General features: G+C 43.9%; 1 protein-coding gene across 1 annotated transcript; it reads right to left on the bottom strand.

Moving 5' to 3' along the window:
- Positions 1-4,813: 4,813 nt before the first annotated feature.
- On the bottom strand, positions 4,814-7,156 carry SP8 (Sp8 transcription factor). Its single transcript, XM_077809350.1, has 2 exons — positions 7,136-7,156; positions 4,814-6,277 (listed from the first exon to the last, which is right to left on the bottom strand). The coding sequence occupies exons 1-2, from the start codon at positions 7,154-7,156 to the stop codon at positions 4,814-4,816; spliced, it is 1,485 nt and encodes a 494-aa protein (XP_077665476.1).
- Between the last annotated feature and the right edge of the window lie 9,737 nt (positions 7,157-16,893).

Here is a 16,893-nt window from a genome sequence, read left to right as displayed (position 1 = left end):
AAAGACCCTTTCAAAGCACATAGTATATAACATAATTATGCCTCTTGCTGAGCTATGAATGGTCAGATTCCGCTTCCAGTAACCTAGGTGTAAATACGGAGTAACTCCGTTTAAACCAAAATTTAGCTCCCTGTTGTTTTTTTAAACGGCACTTACCGGAATCCGTAATAAGGAATTAAAAGAAACTTTAAAAAGTAGCAAAGGGTACAGTTCCAAACAGCATTTAAAAGCCACAGGTCTAGAAACTCAGAAATGCTAACTGAAGTGGTTTCTCCCAGTACACACTTTCCTGATGCATAACAAACAGCTTCTCTGAAAGGTTCCAAGCAAATTAACCAGAAAGCCTGAGAAAACGAAAGAAAAGAAAGAAACAGACGATAGTAGTAAAGTTAAAAGTAATCAGTCTAAGATTTAAAGTACATATTTCACAATCAGTTTTTCCTCAGGGAGGTTGGGGGTTGGGGAAAAATCAAGCTCTGATTCTTAAAGAGTCCCTTTAATATAATAAAGTAGAGTATAATGAAACTAGCTGATTATGCAGCTCTCTTCGGTATGTTAGGAAACACCAAGCTACTTTGAATTAGAGTGAAAATGTTTCACCCTTTCATCAGATCTGATTAAGCTCTGGAGGCACTAAACCTTATGCCACCACGCTATTAATACGTTCACACGTTTTCCTTGCCATTTCTTCTCAATGCCAAATTAGAAGTGGCTTCACCAAACACAACTGAAGTTTGCCAGTTTTAGGCAAGCGCGCATCTACCTATCTACACACACACCCCTATATAATATACATTTAAATCGAGTGAATTATTTGTTAAATTCGAAGCCTTCCTACATTCTTACAGTACTGACTTCTTGAAGGCTATGAAAACGCGTGTACCGTGGATCCGCATAGCATGAAGTGTTTAGCATTCATTTTCCTTTTTACATTGTCAGGGGGAAAAGGCCAGAAACATTGTATTTATTTAGTATCTTTATATATTAGGCTGATGGGGGATGGAGGGAGGGTGCATTTAAGCAGAGTCAAAAATCCATAGTATTTTTAACCAACTCAACTGCAGGCACCTCCTCTCTCTACCCTACTGAAAAGTGTAAACTGCAAAAATGAAAAGCTGGAATTAAAGGAAAAAGTAGGACACGAAATTTGATAGACATTGCTACAAGCTTGTGGAAAAAAGATTTAAAAGGTCAAAGAGCAAAGGAGAATGGCCGCAATAATTCTAAGGCGCTTGGAAGGTGGGTTGATGGACACCGGTTTGACCTGAAGGTCAGCAACTAGTTTAATTCTACCTTGGTCTACACAACACTTGGTTTAAACGCAGGATAATTTGCAGTTGGTATCAAACAACTCAATGCCCTTAACTAGATGGGTTTAGTAAAAATAAATCAAGCTACAAAGGGGAAAGAGACTGGAATTTTGCTCCCGAAGAAGTTAAAGGAAAAAAAATGTCTACTGGTATACAACCATCAAGCATTAAAGGACCAGTAAGCTCACACACCTTTGAGGGAGGAGGAAGAGTTTTGTCATTTGTAGATCCTGTTGTAAACCTGCCCCAATTCCAGAAAGCTAGCTCCATAAATTTAGCAGAAGTCTTCTATTTATTGTCATGTTAGCCTCCTTCTCTTTTAAGTGACAGACTGAAGGAGCATTATTATGAGTTACCAGAAGAAGCATTCCTCTTACCTTTAACATTTAAACTTTCCTTTTAGATTATTCTCATTTCCTTGAAACCAAACCACTACATTTTGCATATAGATGTAAATAGAGCTATGTTTAAATACATTAATCCCATTTAAACATCATTAAAAAAGAGGCACAGCGAACTGTTGCTTTGTTTCAATGGAAAACTTTGCAGGCCTCAAACAGCAACATTTGTAATAAGGCTGCTGAGAAATTTAGCTTTATTTAGCATAATTCCTGTTTCCAGTTTATTTTAAATGTCCATAACTTTATAGGATCAAGTTCCTGGGTGCATCACTCCTTTACAATTGCTAGGAGATGCTATAGACAGTTATATATTTCACATGCAAGCACAGAGTGCAATTGTGGAAATCTCAGTTCTGTGTACATATTTCTTTTGTTACTGAATTTTGCAGGGATTCAATAATCTGGCAGAATGCAAGTTCTATATTTAATAGAATAGGTTAGGTTTTCAAAGAGAAAAAAGTTCTAAGGCAAGAAGAGTTGGCTAGGACTTTTCACCAAAAATTAAAAATTGTACTCATTCCCATAATATCAGTAAGAGATATTCAGTTCTAGGAAACCCTCACAGTGATGTTCACTGACATCTGTGGACAATAGCCAACTGATATAGCAACAGTTTTAGTCCTCCTAAGCTTTATGAGCTTCTTGTTAATAAACTACAGTCCTTGAAATTAACAGATTCTGGGCCCAATAGAAAAAGGTCCCTTAGTCAGGATAGAATAATTCTTCATACACAATGGTTTGTTAAGTCTCCCCCCCCCGCCACCATGGCTATACAAAGTTGGGGTTCATCATGTTCATTAACTTTTTGTGGGTAGAGGTGGTGGTCCTGTGCTATCTAAAAAACATCCCCAGAACATTTCATTACTTTAGATTTTTAAGAAATAATTGTCTTTTTAATATAAATTGACCATTTACAATCAATCGGACCTAAAGGGGAGGAAAAAAATTAAAGAAGTATATGCAACCCAGTTAATTCATACACAATGCTTTCACAGGATCAGCACATAGTAGATGCTAATACATTTTCTTTAATTTCAGCTATTGCTGTAGTTTTCGTATAGACTGACTAATTATCCATTTTAATGTCTCAAGTATGGTTTGCATTAGATACTATAGTTTAAAATTAGATTTGATTCCTTGTATTCCCTTGTTGACATTAAAATATAGAGAATTATTCAGACTGTAGGAGTTTCAGGTAAATAAAGAACCACCTACAGTGACTGGATTAAAAAAAAACAATTAACTGACCTAATGGAATGTTTTATCTGGAGTTTATTAATACCATTTAAAATATTACAGATAAAAATCAATTACATATTTCATGCATTTAAAATGCAAATCTAAAATGTTCCAGCGAAAGGCTTTCCATTTCAATGTGAAATATCCAAATTATTTCAACATTACAATGAGACAAATAGTTTGCAGCATTTGCAAACAGCTAATGTAGTGTCAGGAGTGTTTATTAACATTTATCAATATTATTTTCAGGAAATACACATAGGCCAACATTAGTTCAGTTTCACTTGGACAGTTTATTTAATACATGGGTTTTGGCAAACCCACTTTATGAAATATAGGAGAACTCTCACTTTAACTATACCTGAACTGCCAGCAAATGCAAATAAGTACATGCTCCATTAAATTAAATGTCATTCAACATTTATCAAATATTGTTTGCTTACAGGTTTATGCCTATCTAAATTAATATTCAAGCAAAAACTATATCCTGAAGTGCGATCTGAGGATACACTTCAAGAAACAAGTCCAGGAAAAAAAAGGCAGTTAACTAGGACTGCAACAATAACGCTTAATATTTTTTCGTGACAAAAGAAAAAAAAAGCTCAAGTGTACTTCAATATATTTTCAAATATTTACTAGAAGTAATGTACAAGAAAAATACTATACAAAATCGTCTCCTGAACAACTGCAGCTCACACCGATACACTGGTGGAGTTATATTTAATTGTTAGCTAATCTAGAACGATTTCTCCAGTTGTACAAACCATTAGATTCAGATGTATTTTACGAATATTTTATTTTCCTATTTCTTCCCATCATCCTCTTTTTGGCATTCGATCTACAGCTTCGCTTGAAACCAAGGATGCTTCTTCACTGGATTTGAATTTAATTACCAAAAAATAAATTTAATCCTAATTATTTTCGGTGTACCGTGTGAATGTACAGAAACGGGACTATACAAATGGACGGGTGGACTAGCAAACGAGATTAAATTTGGAAAGTGGGGTTGAAATCTATTTTTCAAAAGGACAAACACAGTCACGCTGGTCTCACTGGAAAGCAGTGCTTTTTAAAAATAAATGATTAGCTCGGGATCGTTTTAAATTCAATATTAGCGCTGTGTTTCAAAAACAACAATTGCAAAATGTGTTTCTAAAAAAACTTTGAAATTATAGTTATAACACTCCCAAATCATTCCCTCCATCGCCAGCAAACAAGCCCGCAAGATGTGCCTCTTCTTCGGCAACTTTGAATTGCTCCCAGGCGTACCTCTTTGATGGTTGGGGTAGGTTGGTTTTTTAAAATGATTATTTATACGCGTAAAAAGCTCTTGACCTGTGAAATGGCGATTACGTTAGGCATTTAACAGCTGCAGAGCACGTGATTTTTAAATAAACACGGAAGGGTTTTATTTTATTTAGATGTTTTTTCGTTGTTGTTGGTTTTTTTTTTTTTTTGGAAAGAAAAGTCTCCAATCCCATTTGCACCCAAGTGCTTCAAGTGGCAGCACCGGGCGCTTTCGGCCCCCAACTTTCTCAATAAGACACACTACGCTGGCCCCCATCTCACGCTAGTTTGTCCCGCTCTGCCTCCTCCTTGGCCGATTTTCCCCTAGGGCTTTTCTTGTCCGGCCCCACGTTCCCCTTAACCCACGTGCGAGCGAGGCGCGCTCGGAGGGGGCTGCCCGGGGGCCCGGCACCGAGACAGGAGCTGAAGCTGCGGGGAAGGGAGGCCCTGGGGAGAGTGTCCATGAAAACAGTGCACGTTACTTACATGTCCATGGCCCCTTTACACAGTTACTCCCGCGGGGGAGCTGGGGAGGGCGCCCAGCCCCAGCGTCTCCCCCGCCCCCCGCCGCAGCCTTCACTCCAAGCCGTTCCGGTGGCCGGGCTCCGGCGGCTGCAGCAGCTCCGGGGAGTGGCACGGGGGGCTGCCCGCCACGCTGTGCTCGCTGTCGGTGTCGCTGCCCTTCTTGCCCCCGCTGCCGGAGCCGCCCCCGCCGCCGCCCCCTGCGCCCCCGCCGCCGCCGCCGCCGCTGTGGGTCTTCACGTGCTTGCTGAGGTGGTCGCTGCGCATGAAGCGCTTGTTGCAGACGGGGCAGGCGAAGCGCTTCTCGCCCGTGTGGGTCCGCAGGTGCCGCTGCAGCTCGTCCGAGCGGGTGAAGCGCTTGCCGCAGAAGAGCCAGTTGCAGACGAAGGGCCGCTCGCCCGTGTGCCAGCGCAGATGCGCCTTCAGGTGCGACGTCTTGCCGTAGACCTTGCCGCAGCCCGGGATGTGGCAGCTGTGCAGCCCCTTGCGCCGCAGGCTGGCCCCGGCCGGCCCCAGCCGCTCCGCCTCCTGGCAGTTGGGGCAGTCGCAGGTGGCCCGGCCGGAGTAGCGGCGGGCTGAGGAGCGGGGCGAGCCCCCCAGCGGCGCGGCGGGGCCCCCGCTCAGCATGGAGCCCCCGGCGCCGGCCAGCGGCGAGGGGGCCGAGTCCGGATAGGAGCCGGGCAGCACGGGCTTAAATCCGTCCATGAGGTGCTGCCCGGCGGGGCTGAGCAGGTGCGAGGAGGCGCCGCTGCTGAAGGCCGAGTGGCCCAGGCCCGAGTAATCCGAGTTGTAGCCGCCCAGCGGCGAGTGCAGCGAGGTCTGGAGCCCCCCGGCGGCCGGGTGCAGGGAGCCCTGCAGCGCCGCCGCCCCGTTGGGGTTCTGCACGTCGATCCAGCCGGCGCCCACGTCCCACCAGCTGGAGGCGCCGGCCGAGCCCACCTCGCCGGCGCCCAGGCCCGGGTGCGAGGGCTTGAACCAGGACTCGTAGGGGTGCGCCATGCCCACGCGCGGGTAGATGCCCTGCAGCCCGTCCACCGACGTGTGCACCTTGGAGAGGAAGACGGGCTGGTGCGCGGCCGCCTCCTGGGACGAGCCGCCCCCGCCGCCGCCGCCGCCCCCGGAGCTCACGGGCGCCTGGAAGACGGAGTAGTCGTTGGCGAAGGGCGAGCTGGCGGCGGCCGCGCTGCTGGAGGTCAGCGAGAAGGCGCTGGAGCCCGGCGAGCCGCCGCAGCTGAAGGAGTCCGAGACCAGGGCGGCCGCCGCCGCCGCGGCCGCCGCTGCAGCCGCCGCCGCCGAGGAGCCGTTCCGAGAAGCGCCCGCCACCCCGAAGCCCGACAGGCTGGAGCCCACCGCGTTGCAGCTGCCCGAGGAGGAGGAGGAGCGTTTCCAGGGGTGGAAGCCTTTGCCGAAGGAGGACGCGCTGTCCGAGAGGGACGAGGGAGACGGGCTGGGGCTGCCGATCTTATTGCAGGTGGCGGCGAGCATGGCCAAAGGAGTCGAGCCTAACCTCGGTTCTTCCTGCGGAGAGGGGGACAAGAAGGGCGTCAGCTTCGGAGCCTGCCCTCGAAACAACCCGCCCGCCTCCCATCGCGTCTCTGCCCCTCTCCCCAAACCGCTGACCCAAGCTCGCTCCATCGCTACCCCCACCCCCACCCCGAGAAGGGAGAGAAAAGTTTTTCCAGGCGTCCTCTGAAGTGGGCTGGCTAAGGAGAGTTGAGGTTTACGTAGCCTCTGGCTAGCTGGGGTATTTTAACGCTGATAAACCTAGAGGGGGTGGGGAAAAAAAGTTATTTATTTCCACGATGCTAAAACTAAACCCCCTCAGCCCGGAGGCAGCTACGTTGCAGCTCGTCCTCCTTTCCCCAGGACCTAACAGGTTCGCTTCTCTCAGGCCGAAAAAGACCAGGCTGCAAAAAGCTGCGAGACAGTCTTATCTACGTACCAATAAACAAACATACAAGTTCAACGTACCTGCTGGACGCGACGGGCTGAAAAATGTTAAAGGGAAAAAGAAAACCGCAATCTGTTGCAAACTAGTAATTGCACACGGACGGGAAAAGTGCTTTTTTTTCCTCCAGCAGTCACATGTAAAGAAGAGAGGACACTTCACCGGGGATGCAGGAACAGCACAGCCCCAGCGCTGTAGGTTGCTTCTACAAATGCCCTTAAAAACCTTTTCCTGCACACTGAAAAGTGACTCTGGCCCCTTCCCCCCCCCCCCTTTCTTTTCTCCTAAACTCACTTGTACTTAAGAAAAAAAAACCTCAATAGAGGAGACTGATAGCCCTGGTCAAGACAGGGGCTATTTTAACCCCCTCCAATCGACAATAAAAAGAAACTAATTAAACCAGCAAGAGAAAAAATCCTTAGACTCACCCCTAGAAGTGAAGTTGCCATCACACAAAAGTGCCCTCCTCTCAGAGGATCTTTTTTATATTGATAAATCAGAGGCAGTGTTTTTTTTAGAGGTGTGCAATACAATGATCAGTTCCGCCCATTCCACCACAATTGTAGCTCCCTCTCAGGCTTTGAAGTGCCGCTGAGTCCCGGCCAGCCAATCTACAGCCTCGCCGGGCCTCTCCGAGACGTTACTGCGTGAGGTCATCAGCCCCACCAAACGCAGGCGGCAGCGGCTCTCCAAAAAGAAAGACGCAGAGAGCGCCTGCAAATCTAAGGGAGCGTGCCCCCAAAGACAGGGTGCCCCCAAATACTCAGTGCAAATACCCGAGTGCACTTCTGCTTCCCCTTTCCCAGCCCCCTTCGTGACTCTAAAAACTCCCTGCAGCATTTTCAGTTCAGTGAGTGGCCCTAGTTTCAGTCGTTTGTAGATCTTGTTACTCTCCTGCCTCGCCCCCCCCCCTTTCCCTTTAGCAGTGTGTACGTAGTCGGGTTTTTGTGGCTAGAAGTTGTGGAGTGTGCCTTCTGGTGGACTTTTTTTTCGTTTGTTAGGTATTTGGCGTGGATCCAAAGGTCCCATTTTCCGGGTGGGGTGTTTGTTCCCTTATAGCTAGCTAGTTCGGATTGCAGTCCACTTCGGTTTGCTTTCAGACCGTTTATCTTTTCAAGGGAAACAGGAAAATAGTTCAGTACAATGACTGTCTCCCCGCAGTTAGGTAGATTTCTGTCCGGATTCCTTTTACGTTGCTGTTGCTTTGCGCGAACGTTTTTGGCAACCCAGGCTAAGCCATATATCAGGCGCGTGAGGACAGTGCCAGTTGCCCTAGGTTATAGGTACGCGGAGATCATTTGGCGTGTATATTTTCAGAAAGTGTCACCCGAGTTTCAGGAACACAGCAGCTATACAACAGTGTAAACAATATTTCATGTGCTATTCCTCTTTGTGTATTGAAAATACGCAGTTTAATCTCCTCTCCTCTGTCGTCCAAATGTTGATAGTTTAAAGGTAGGAGTTATTAATACTGTGAGCAACGGTGAGCTGCGTTGTTTTGACTGGCCTACTATGTTTGGGTTGGGTTATTGGGTTTTTTTAATCAAATGCATCAGAGCTTCCTAAAATTCAGAAAAAATACAGCTGTCCCTGGGGGTGAATACAGCATCACTGGTGTACACTTCGGGTAGCAAAGTCGGCGTGGATGTTTGTTTGGGTTTTTGACTTGTTTCAGTGTTGCGGGGATATTGACCGTACATCATATCTATTGATTAAGGGGGTAACGTACATTATCATACTTTGAAGTAAGAGGGAAGTAAATTAATGAACTGCTTTCTTTCTCTGAAGACTGACGGTTACCATAAATGTCGTGTTTCTCTCTGCGAGCTGCTCTGAATGATTTTAGCCTGTTGAGAAGGCGTGACAGGCCAGCCCAGAAGGAGGAAGGGGTGGGGGAAGGAGGGAACTCCGTTTAACAAATAAAAAAGAATTAACTTCATTGCTTTGGTCTCCTTCTATAATGATATTCATTTTACAGACCTAATGCACACTTGTTTAAATTTCGGGTTTAATTCTAATCAATACCATCATCCGGTGGGGGGGGGGAAGAATTTTCGTGGGAGACTCCCTTGTATAAATGCTTATTAACTTTTATCCTACTTCCTTTAGCTGTTGGAGCTGGAGTGTAACTATTAAGACACAGATCAGAAAGCTTAAGAGCAAAACACGCATTTTAAGCTATATGCTTTTCAAGCGGAATAGAAAATCGCATTTTGTGGCGTGCCAGAGGCTGCATAAAGATCATTTACTCTCAGCCTGATAAAGTTCCTCTATGTATGTTCCAATACATGAGCAAAGTACAATGCTTAAGTGGTATTTTTTTAGATAACCTCTCTAGTTAGGTCTTTAATTAGATCGCTTCCACATTTGTCTGCATTTTGTATGAAATGAACCTTTTATGAAGTTTGTGTGTTCCTATACTTTTACTAACTTTTTTTAAATTTTGTTCTGAAAGATTTTATTTTTTAGTTTGTTTTCCTCTGTCGAAATAAATAAAGCAGTGAAACATGGACGTTGGAAATAATAAAAAACTCTTACAAAAATCATAAAGTCACTATAATGGGAATTTGACAAAAGGTTTCAGAGGAAAAACAAAGGCAAATACATAATCGTAACTGAATAAAAAACACAAAAATAGGGTCAGTAGCATCACTCTGCTGTTCTGATAGTTTCACTGAAACTGGAAAAACAGCAGCTCTGAAATTTGAGAGAAGTGAGCTGACCATTTCTGAATTCACCCCAGGAACATCTGTAACCTCCCCCTTTTGTATACATTGCCTGCTGGGCAGAGGATTTAAGAAAGCTTACAATTTTGTTTGCATTTGAGTTATTGACCACTACACTTAAGGGTGTATTACAGCAAGATAATATGCAGGTTTGTGCGGAGGAGGGGAGGAAAAAAAGCTAGCAAGTAAAGGCTTTTCCGAAATTAATTAAAACTTTTTTTCCATTTGAAGTTTAATGTACTGGGGTAGATAAATGTTCGTGCTGTTTCTTGAAAACCTGTGGGATCCACTTTCAATAAAGCGAAAATCTATTAGTATTCTGTATGCATCTGCGGCATAAATTTCATTTGAATTTCAAATTTAATAAACCAGGAGGTTTTTAATCATCCCTGGTTTTATTTGTTTGATATTAACATGCTTATTGACCGGGTCTGTTGACCAGTTTGATCATTACAGGACAGCAAAAAGTTAATTAAAACGACCACAGCTCCTTAATCATATCATCTGTCTCATCCATGTCGCTTCCTTTATTACAGGCTATGATGGATAGTCTCCCAGATTAATTTCTCTGTTTCTTCGATTTGGACAACAGCTTTGGGGACCTAATTTACATCCTGGGAACAACTTGCTCAAGTGTACCAAACACCTTGTGTCTACGGTATACATTAGCAATTGAAGAACTTTACCCGCAAGGAGAGCTTTCGGTAACCCTTTCCTCGGACCAGTACCCTGATAATCAAATAAATAAATGCTCCTCAGGGTTAGCTGCCTGCATACAATGTGCTTTAGAGGGGGGCTCTTTCTGTTTGATACAATGGAAACATAGTTCCTCTCCGGCTATTTCAGAAGGAAATAGCTGGAAAGGATTTAATCTAAATAATGAACAAATCACACCTGGAAGGTAAATATTAAAAATGAGACTATATTGCAAGTGTTTGTACTCTGTGAGTGTGTGTTTTGTGTCTATAATACCTGTGCGTGGTTGTGAAATATTAATAATCGTGTAATAGCCTGAATGTTATAGGATCACAATTAAATCGCTTAGTGTCTAAGTAATTATGCACATTTTCTCAGCCGTTTCCGGAAGCGTAAAGTGAAGTCTACAGCTTAGAGCTAAACCTGCCTGTTTAAATGTAACTGGTTTAAATTCAGGTTTTGACATATGCCTTGGGGAGGATCTAATTGACTTGGATTCCTTACCCCCTCATGGTCACTGCATTGGAAACTCCTATCTTGGACTGGGGTGCTGATAAATAAACCGTGCGGGAGGTGAACCCCCGGGTTGGGGTGAGGGAGGCAGGTCCCTCCGGATTCTGGATTTGCACAGTTTTGAAGCCCTCGGGTTTATGGCCAAAGTTTCTTCCGTTCTTGCGTTCCTGCTGAAAAGAAAACCTGGACAAACTGTAGCAGGTACCTGTGGATTCAGACGGGCACCCCTTTTACATTGCTGTTCTAAAGCCACGTTCACCTGGCTGTGTGTCTAATGATTTACTGAGCGGTGACAACAAACTCTCCAGGCTGCAAGGGCTCAGTTTGGGAGGAAAAATGGAAGATGAAAAAACATAAACACCTTCCAGAAAGGACTGTACTGTTATTACCGATGATAATTTACCAATAGTAATGATTAATGCTATTATTTGATTGTCAGCCCCATCTCTCCATCGCTCTGGCTGATTTTGGACGTTTCTCTCATTACGTAATTGGGCAAATTCGTTGATTGCAGCTGTGCAGTAGGGTATCTTGGTCTAATGAGAAGCAGACTCTGCTGAAAGCAGAGAATCCTTTTTCTAGCTGTATTTATTACCGAACACAATGTACCTAATTGATATCTCATGTTGTACCTGCAAGCGCAGTATTGTTCCCAGTCCTGTACGCGAACTCTGTTGATTTGTTTTCAAAAACATTCACGATTACTTTTAAACAGCCTTAATGCTGCCGCTTTCTCATCTCAAAAGGGCTGAAATGTCTCAAAATGGGCATCGCTCCTCTGCCTTAAAGCCTGGCTTACTTACTGAGTCATTTTCGCGAGGGCACAGATTGATCTTCTATTTTCAGCTAACTGAGGACAAAAACTGTGTTGAGTTTGGTCAAAAAGAGGGCATGCGTCTCTCAAATATCGATGCCTTTGCACTTAGATTACAGTGTGAATACAGTATGCACATATTATTGTGTTTCTGGGGAGAGAGAGAGGTGCATTCATATCACAAGCTTTATAGATGGGGGTGTATACAATATAACTGAGCAACATTTTCACGGGGACTGTGTAACTGTACACCAGCGGCGTTCCGAAGTGATCGTGTAAGTACATGAGACACGTTATGGAGAGAAAGTGAGCTTCTAACCTACGTGCGTGTGTATGCCTGTATTTCTGTTATGCAGAGAGAGGGGGACAGCGAGAATGCGCGAGATAGACCTCCTCTCTGCAATACAGTAGGTCGCTTTGGTTTTTCCTAGAATAGATTTGTTTAAACTGTTTTCTGTGTTTTCTATTATATCTCACTTCCTCACAGTTACCACTTTACAGTTAAAAACTACTAAATTCTGGTCCTTGGAACTATTGATTTCTTTTCATGCTGCTCTGTTAGTAGAGGAGGTAATGCTTCCAGATTACCCAGCGTCTCCTCCAGACGGTTGACAATTGCAATCGCAGTTTCGGAAAGATAAATGTTACTTGGGGAATTCTGTTTAATTACAAATAATCTAGGAGCTGCTCTGGGTCCGATGGTTTAACCACACGTGTTCGAATCATTGTACAAGCTTTACAAGTGGGTGACAAGAAACAGGAAACGCCTGAGAAATCGGTGTGGGAGATCTGACGTTCCCATTAATAGTGATTGTCTACAGCCAGGTTATGCCCTGAAAATAGATTTAAAAAGAAAACAACCCACCCACCCAGTCCACGCACACCCCCAGAGCACCAGAAGTCACGGTTTGCAGAGTATATACAAGAAGAAAAAGGAAACATTCCCACGGGTGTTGACATGCTGCCACTTGCAGAGAAAGGACAACCTGAAAATAAATCCTTGTCGATTAAATACAAGAAGTCCTGATCCTCCGATAATGCTGCATACCATTAAACAGTTGTAGCTCCCGTTTTCCGGATCGTCGTGATAGACAGAAGTCCTGAGATTTGCTTTGAAAGAGTCCAATATTGATCTATTTACTGTTCCGCTTATAGTATATAGCTGCCACCTTTTTTTGTAGCTATCTGCCTATATAACAGAGCAATTAGCGTCCCCACTGCCCTCTCCCCCCTCCCCCCCAGTCGAATTAACTGGGGGGGGGGGAGGGGAAGGTGGCGACCAGGTTATTCTCGTAACCTGACCTGGCTGTAAGCGTGAGATGAGCAACACTGAACAGATGTCCCCATTTAAGCCATTCTTTTCCCACATGCCTGCTGCTGGATATTGCCAGCGCACAGGAAGCTCGCTTCAAACCTGGCCCATTCCCGGTCATAATGGCCAAGTTATTCTGGACCAGTGAGCACGAACAAAATGGGCTTCAGATCGCGTGCTTTAGAATAATTCCAGTCCAGGAAAAAGCTAGGGGGGGGAAAATAAAACCTGTTAAAAACCATTTTGCGCTCTGATCGCAGGAGAAGAACTTGCTCAAAAGATCGTTATTCCCTCCCCTCCCCCCCCCCCGGCAAATATGGTATAATTTACAGAGCAACTTAATAATCCGAGGGGCACTGCAAAAGCCCTTTGCGTTGTAAACTGCTTCTAATTACCTGCCAGAGCAATTAGCTGACTATCACGAAGAAATTAGATCGCTCAATGTAGCATAAATAATGCGAATAATTTTGTAAGGAGAATGGAAAGCGAGACCTGGTGTTTCTTTATAAGGAAATAACACCTCGTACTGTACGAACCCTACATGAACACATATTAATGTCTAGGCATGCATGGAAATGAATCCGAACATGAACCCTCTGGCTTTGATTCAGCGCTTTCTTCATTTACATATGCGGGGTGAAAGTCGGCTTCCAGGCGTTTAGATATAGAGCTCTTCCAGATCACAGTAATTAACACATAGAGACTTCAATAGGAAAACCTGTTTTCCAGATGATTTTTACAATGCTGCTTTATGTTTCATTTGGCACTTTAAATAGCTGGAGTTGTTTTCTGGCTGCATCACTGCTATCATCTGTTGAGCATATTTTGCCTAGAATGCTGACCAAAATGTAGGAGCAGAATTTTTGCAGGGGTGGGCAATGTACTGTGTATACCCTTAGTTTGGGGGGCCATTTCTGTTTCTTCTTCTAATACAGGATGGTTTCTACGCAGATTATATATAGTTTTGCTACACGATTGTCTTTTAAAAGTTTATGTCACTCATCCTTTATATTCACTTCTCTTGGTATATTGCACAGGAAAATAGAAAATCTTTGCACGATCCTCAGTGGTTGGAAAGAGTGTTTTATCTCAAGGTGAAACTTGTTTCTGAAACCAGATGTTGCAGAAAAGAAACCGCATTCTTCAGAGGAAAATCTATTTATTTAGGAATCTAGATATCAAGCTATTTAATAACACAATTTAAAAGATACTGCGTCCTCTATACTGCTGGAACTTCAGATCTGGAATTTAGTAAGGACATTTTGTTTACAAATTCGTGCATACCATAGACTGTACATAGTCTCTGATGACGATGTAACATAATGTAATGGTGCGTTCATTTACAGTTTAATTTAGTAGTGACTTTTTTTGCTCAAGTTGATCGAGTTCTGTACTTTCCTTTCTGTTATGTTTCCCCCAGTCAGAAAGCTACAAGCAAAGTGGCAATACAAAGTGAAATTGATCAAATCACAATCTGCTAGCTAGTTACTATAGGGCCTGATTCTTGAATTAATACATTTCTTTTGGCGTCATCTGGATTATTTGCAAACACAATTGACTAGGCGTGTGTCTAATATATATAAGTACATACATATACCTTTATTGTTTGAAAGTTATCTCTGATAAAAAACCTCAGTTGATGATAAACCTTTCCATAACTTTCCAGTAATTTGTGTTCCCCTGCTGTGATACTATCATTTCAGTTACTAAACTAGAAATCATGTATAAAAAGTCTTATGTACAAGTAGTATTTGTAATATTATATGAATATGATTATTATCATACTCCAAGATTTGAATGGGGAGCATTTAAGTGTTTCACAGTCTCCACACAGAATACACTTAATTTGTACAGAATGAACAAACGTTAAGGATTCTTGGCTGCTAATTAGAGAAGGCTTTGAAGCTCCATTACCGGCAACAAAATTATTGTGGTCACTTTAGGATAAATTCTGCAGTGCTTAATGGAGCGAAATTCCCAATGAAGTCAATGGGACAGAAGTCAATGGGCATTTTGCTCTATTAAGGACCACAGAATGTGTCCCTCTGTGATTTAGAGATTACACACTGGTATCAATAAGATGTGAAAAAAATAGGGCCAGACTCTACTTTTTGTTACAACCGTATAAACTCTATTGGAGTTTTAACCGTATAAACTTTCTATTTCGTGGAGCTGCTCCGAATTCACAACGGTTGTAACTCGGAGCAGAATTTGGCCCTGCAATTCTTCTTTTTGGCTGTTACACGCAAAGTGCCAAATCCTGCTTGTCCTCGTCAAGCGAGTTGGGCCCTCTGGCTTCACTTAGATGTAAGGGTGGCGGGGAGGGCAGAATTCAGCTCTAAATACTGTTTCAAATGGATATTAATTTCTATAGCACAAAGGGATACATTTTGTGCTTTTTAATGGAGAAAAACTCCCATTGACTTCAATCCCATTGACTTAAATGGGAATGTTGCATCCTTAAAGCGAGCAAAATTTGGCCCATACTGTGCTATCACGTAAATATCGAGCTAATTCACAATCCAGAAGTGATGGCAGTATAGTTCACATGCCCTAGTTCAGACAAAACGATGTCCGTCATTCCCGCATTACTGTGAAAAAAATCCCACCCCCCTCCTCCGACTCCCTCCCCGCTCCCCAGTAACCCAGAAGCTAACCAGACAGGTTGGTTTCCAAATTTGTCTTTGGATACCCAGAACATTGCATGAGAACACAAAAACGAACCCTGGCTTCCACGTACAGTAGTATGTCATTTTGATACTAATATCAGCCTTGGGAAGTCCGTCTGAAACCATGGCCACCTACTGCTGTTAATGTGATTTGACAGCCAAAGATGCAATGCACTGGTTTTAAGTCACTTGCATTTAGGTAACCCCTTACCTCGCTAGAAGCTTATTATACTTATTGAAAATGGGACTGTCCATCTACATGTACAGAATAGCATTGAAATCAATACAAATGTTGCTGCCTTGGTTAGGGACTTCTTCTAGTTAAAGTTCGATTGTTTCTCTCTCCTTGAAAAAATAATACAGCGGTGATCTTCCCTTTTCCCCCTGCAAACGTCAGACCTTATCCAAAGGACTTTCGGGGGATACAGAACTGATCCTCCAGGAAGCTGAACATAACACTCGGGGGTGGGGGTGGGGGTGGTTCTGCCGGAATAATTCATTGTACAAATCAAAGGTCAGACGTTTGCTTTTCCGTTGTTTATCAACCACAGTAATTAACTCTTCTATTTTTCCCACATACTGCGTTATAGTGCAATAAAAGGCTGCCGTATGAAAGCCACTTTGGGTAAACCTCTTCAAAGGGGGTTCTAAAGAGTCAAGTTATACGTTGCTTTTAAACGCAAATGGCTAACGTAAATAATGGGTGAGATCAGCAGAGGCTTCTGGAGCTTCCATGTATACGCCAGCTGGAAATAAAAGAGCCACGAGTTCTGCATCAAACCCTACAGGAGATTCCGGGAGGTGAACTCTCTCGCCCCTCCCCCGAAGGGCCCCCCCTCCTCGAGCTGAAATTTCGGGCCCGATCCTTCAACCTTTACTTCGGAGAAACTCCCTCCGAATGGCGGGATTGTGCCTATCACCTTTTAAAAAATGCCCTGGTATTTTCATACACCCCCCTGGCCGTGTCAAATCTAACCTACGCAGGGAATCCGGGATAGCTGAGCTGCAGGAATTTTGGCAAATGCTCAACTCCTGCCTCTGTGTCATTCTTTTGCAGCTCTGCCTCAAATACATTTGGCTACATATAAAATATGCCAGTCCTGGAGTATGGCCTCTCAGTCAGTGAGGCCTCCCCCGCCCCTCTCTGAAGGAGAACTCTGTTCGCATCCCTAAGAATAAGTTTGGTTTATAGTTTGCCTGCTCCTACAAATAGCGTAAAATGGGCAGGAGTGGCGCCAGGGTGCAGGCCAGATGAACTGGACCGACAGTGAAACAAGAATATATAATGCTCATAATAAAGACAGCTTTTTAATCAACAGGCCTGTTCGGTTTTCAGTGGTGTAGGGACCACAGAGAGTTCTTCTGAGGGTTTCGATTTCCCAGGAAGCTTTAGTAGGAGCCACAATATTATCGGCGCCGCTGAAAAGCGGGACTTTTCTTTCTCTATGTTCCTCCA

This window comes from Eretmochelys imbricata, chromosome 2, assembly GCF_965152235.1.
Source record: "Eretmochelys imbricata isolate rEreImb1 chromosome 2, rEreImb1.hap1, whole genome shotgun sequence".
Taxonomy (NCBI): domain Eukaryota; kingdom Metazoa; phylum Chordata; order Testudines; family Cheloniidae; genus Eretmochelys; species Eretmochelys imbricata.
This window is presented reverse-complemented; position numbering and strand designations above follow the sequence as displayed.

Coding starts and splice junctions, on each gene's coding strand:
- SP8 (XM_077809350.1), bottom strand. CDS start 7,156: ATGGCAACTTCACTTCTAGGG. Junction 6,278..7,135: donor TGGCAACTTCACTTCTAGGG/GTGAGTCTAAGG, acceptor CCCTCTCCGCAG/GAAGAACCGAGGTTAGGCTC.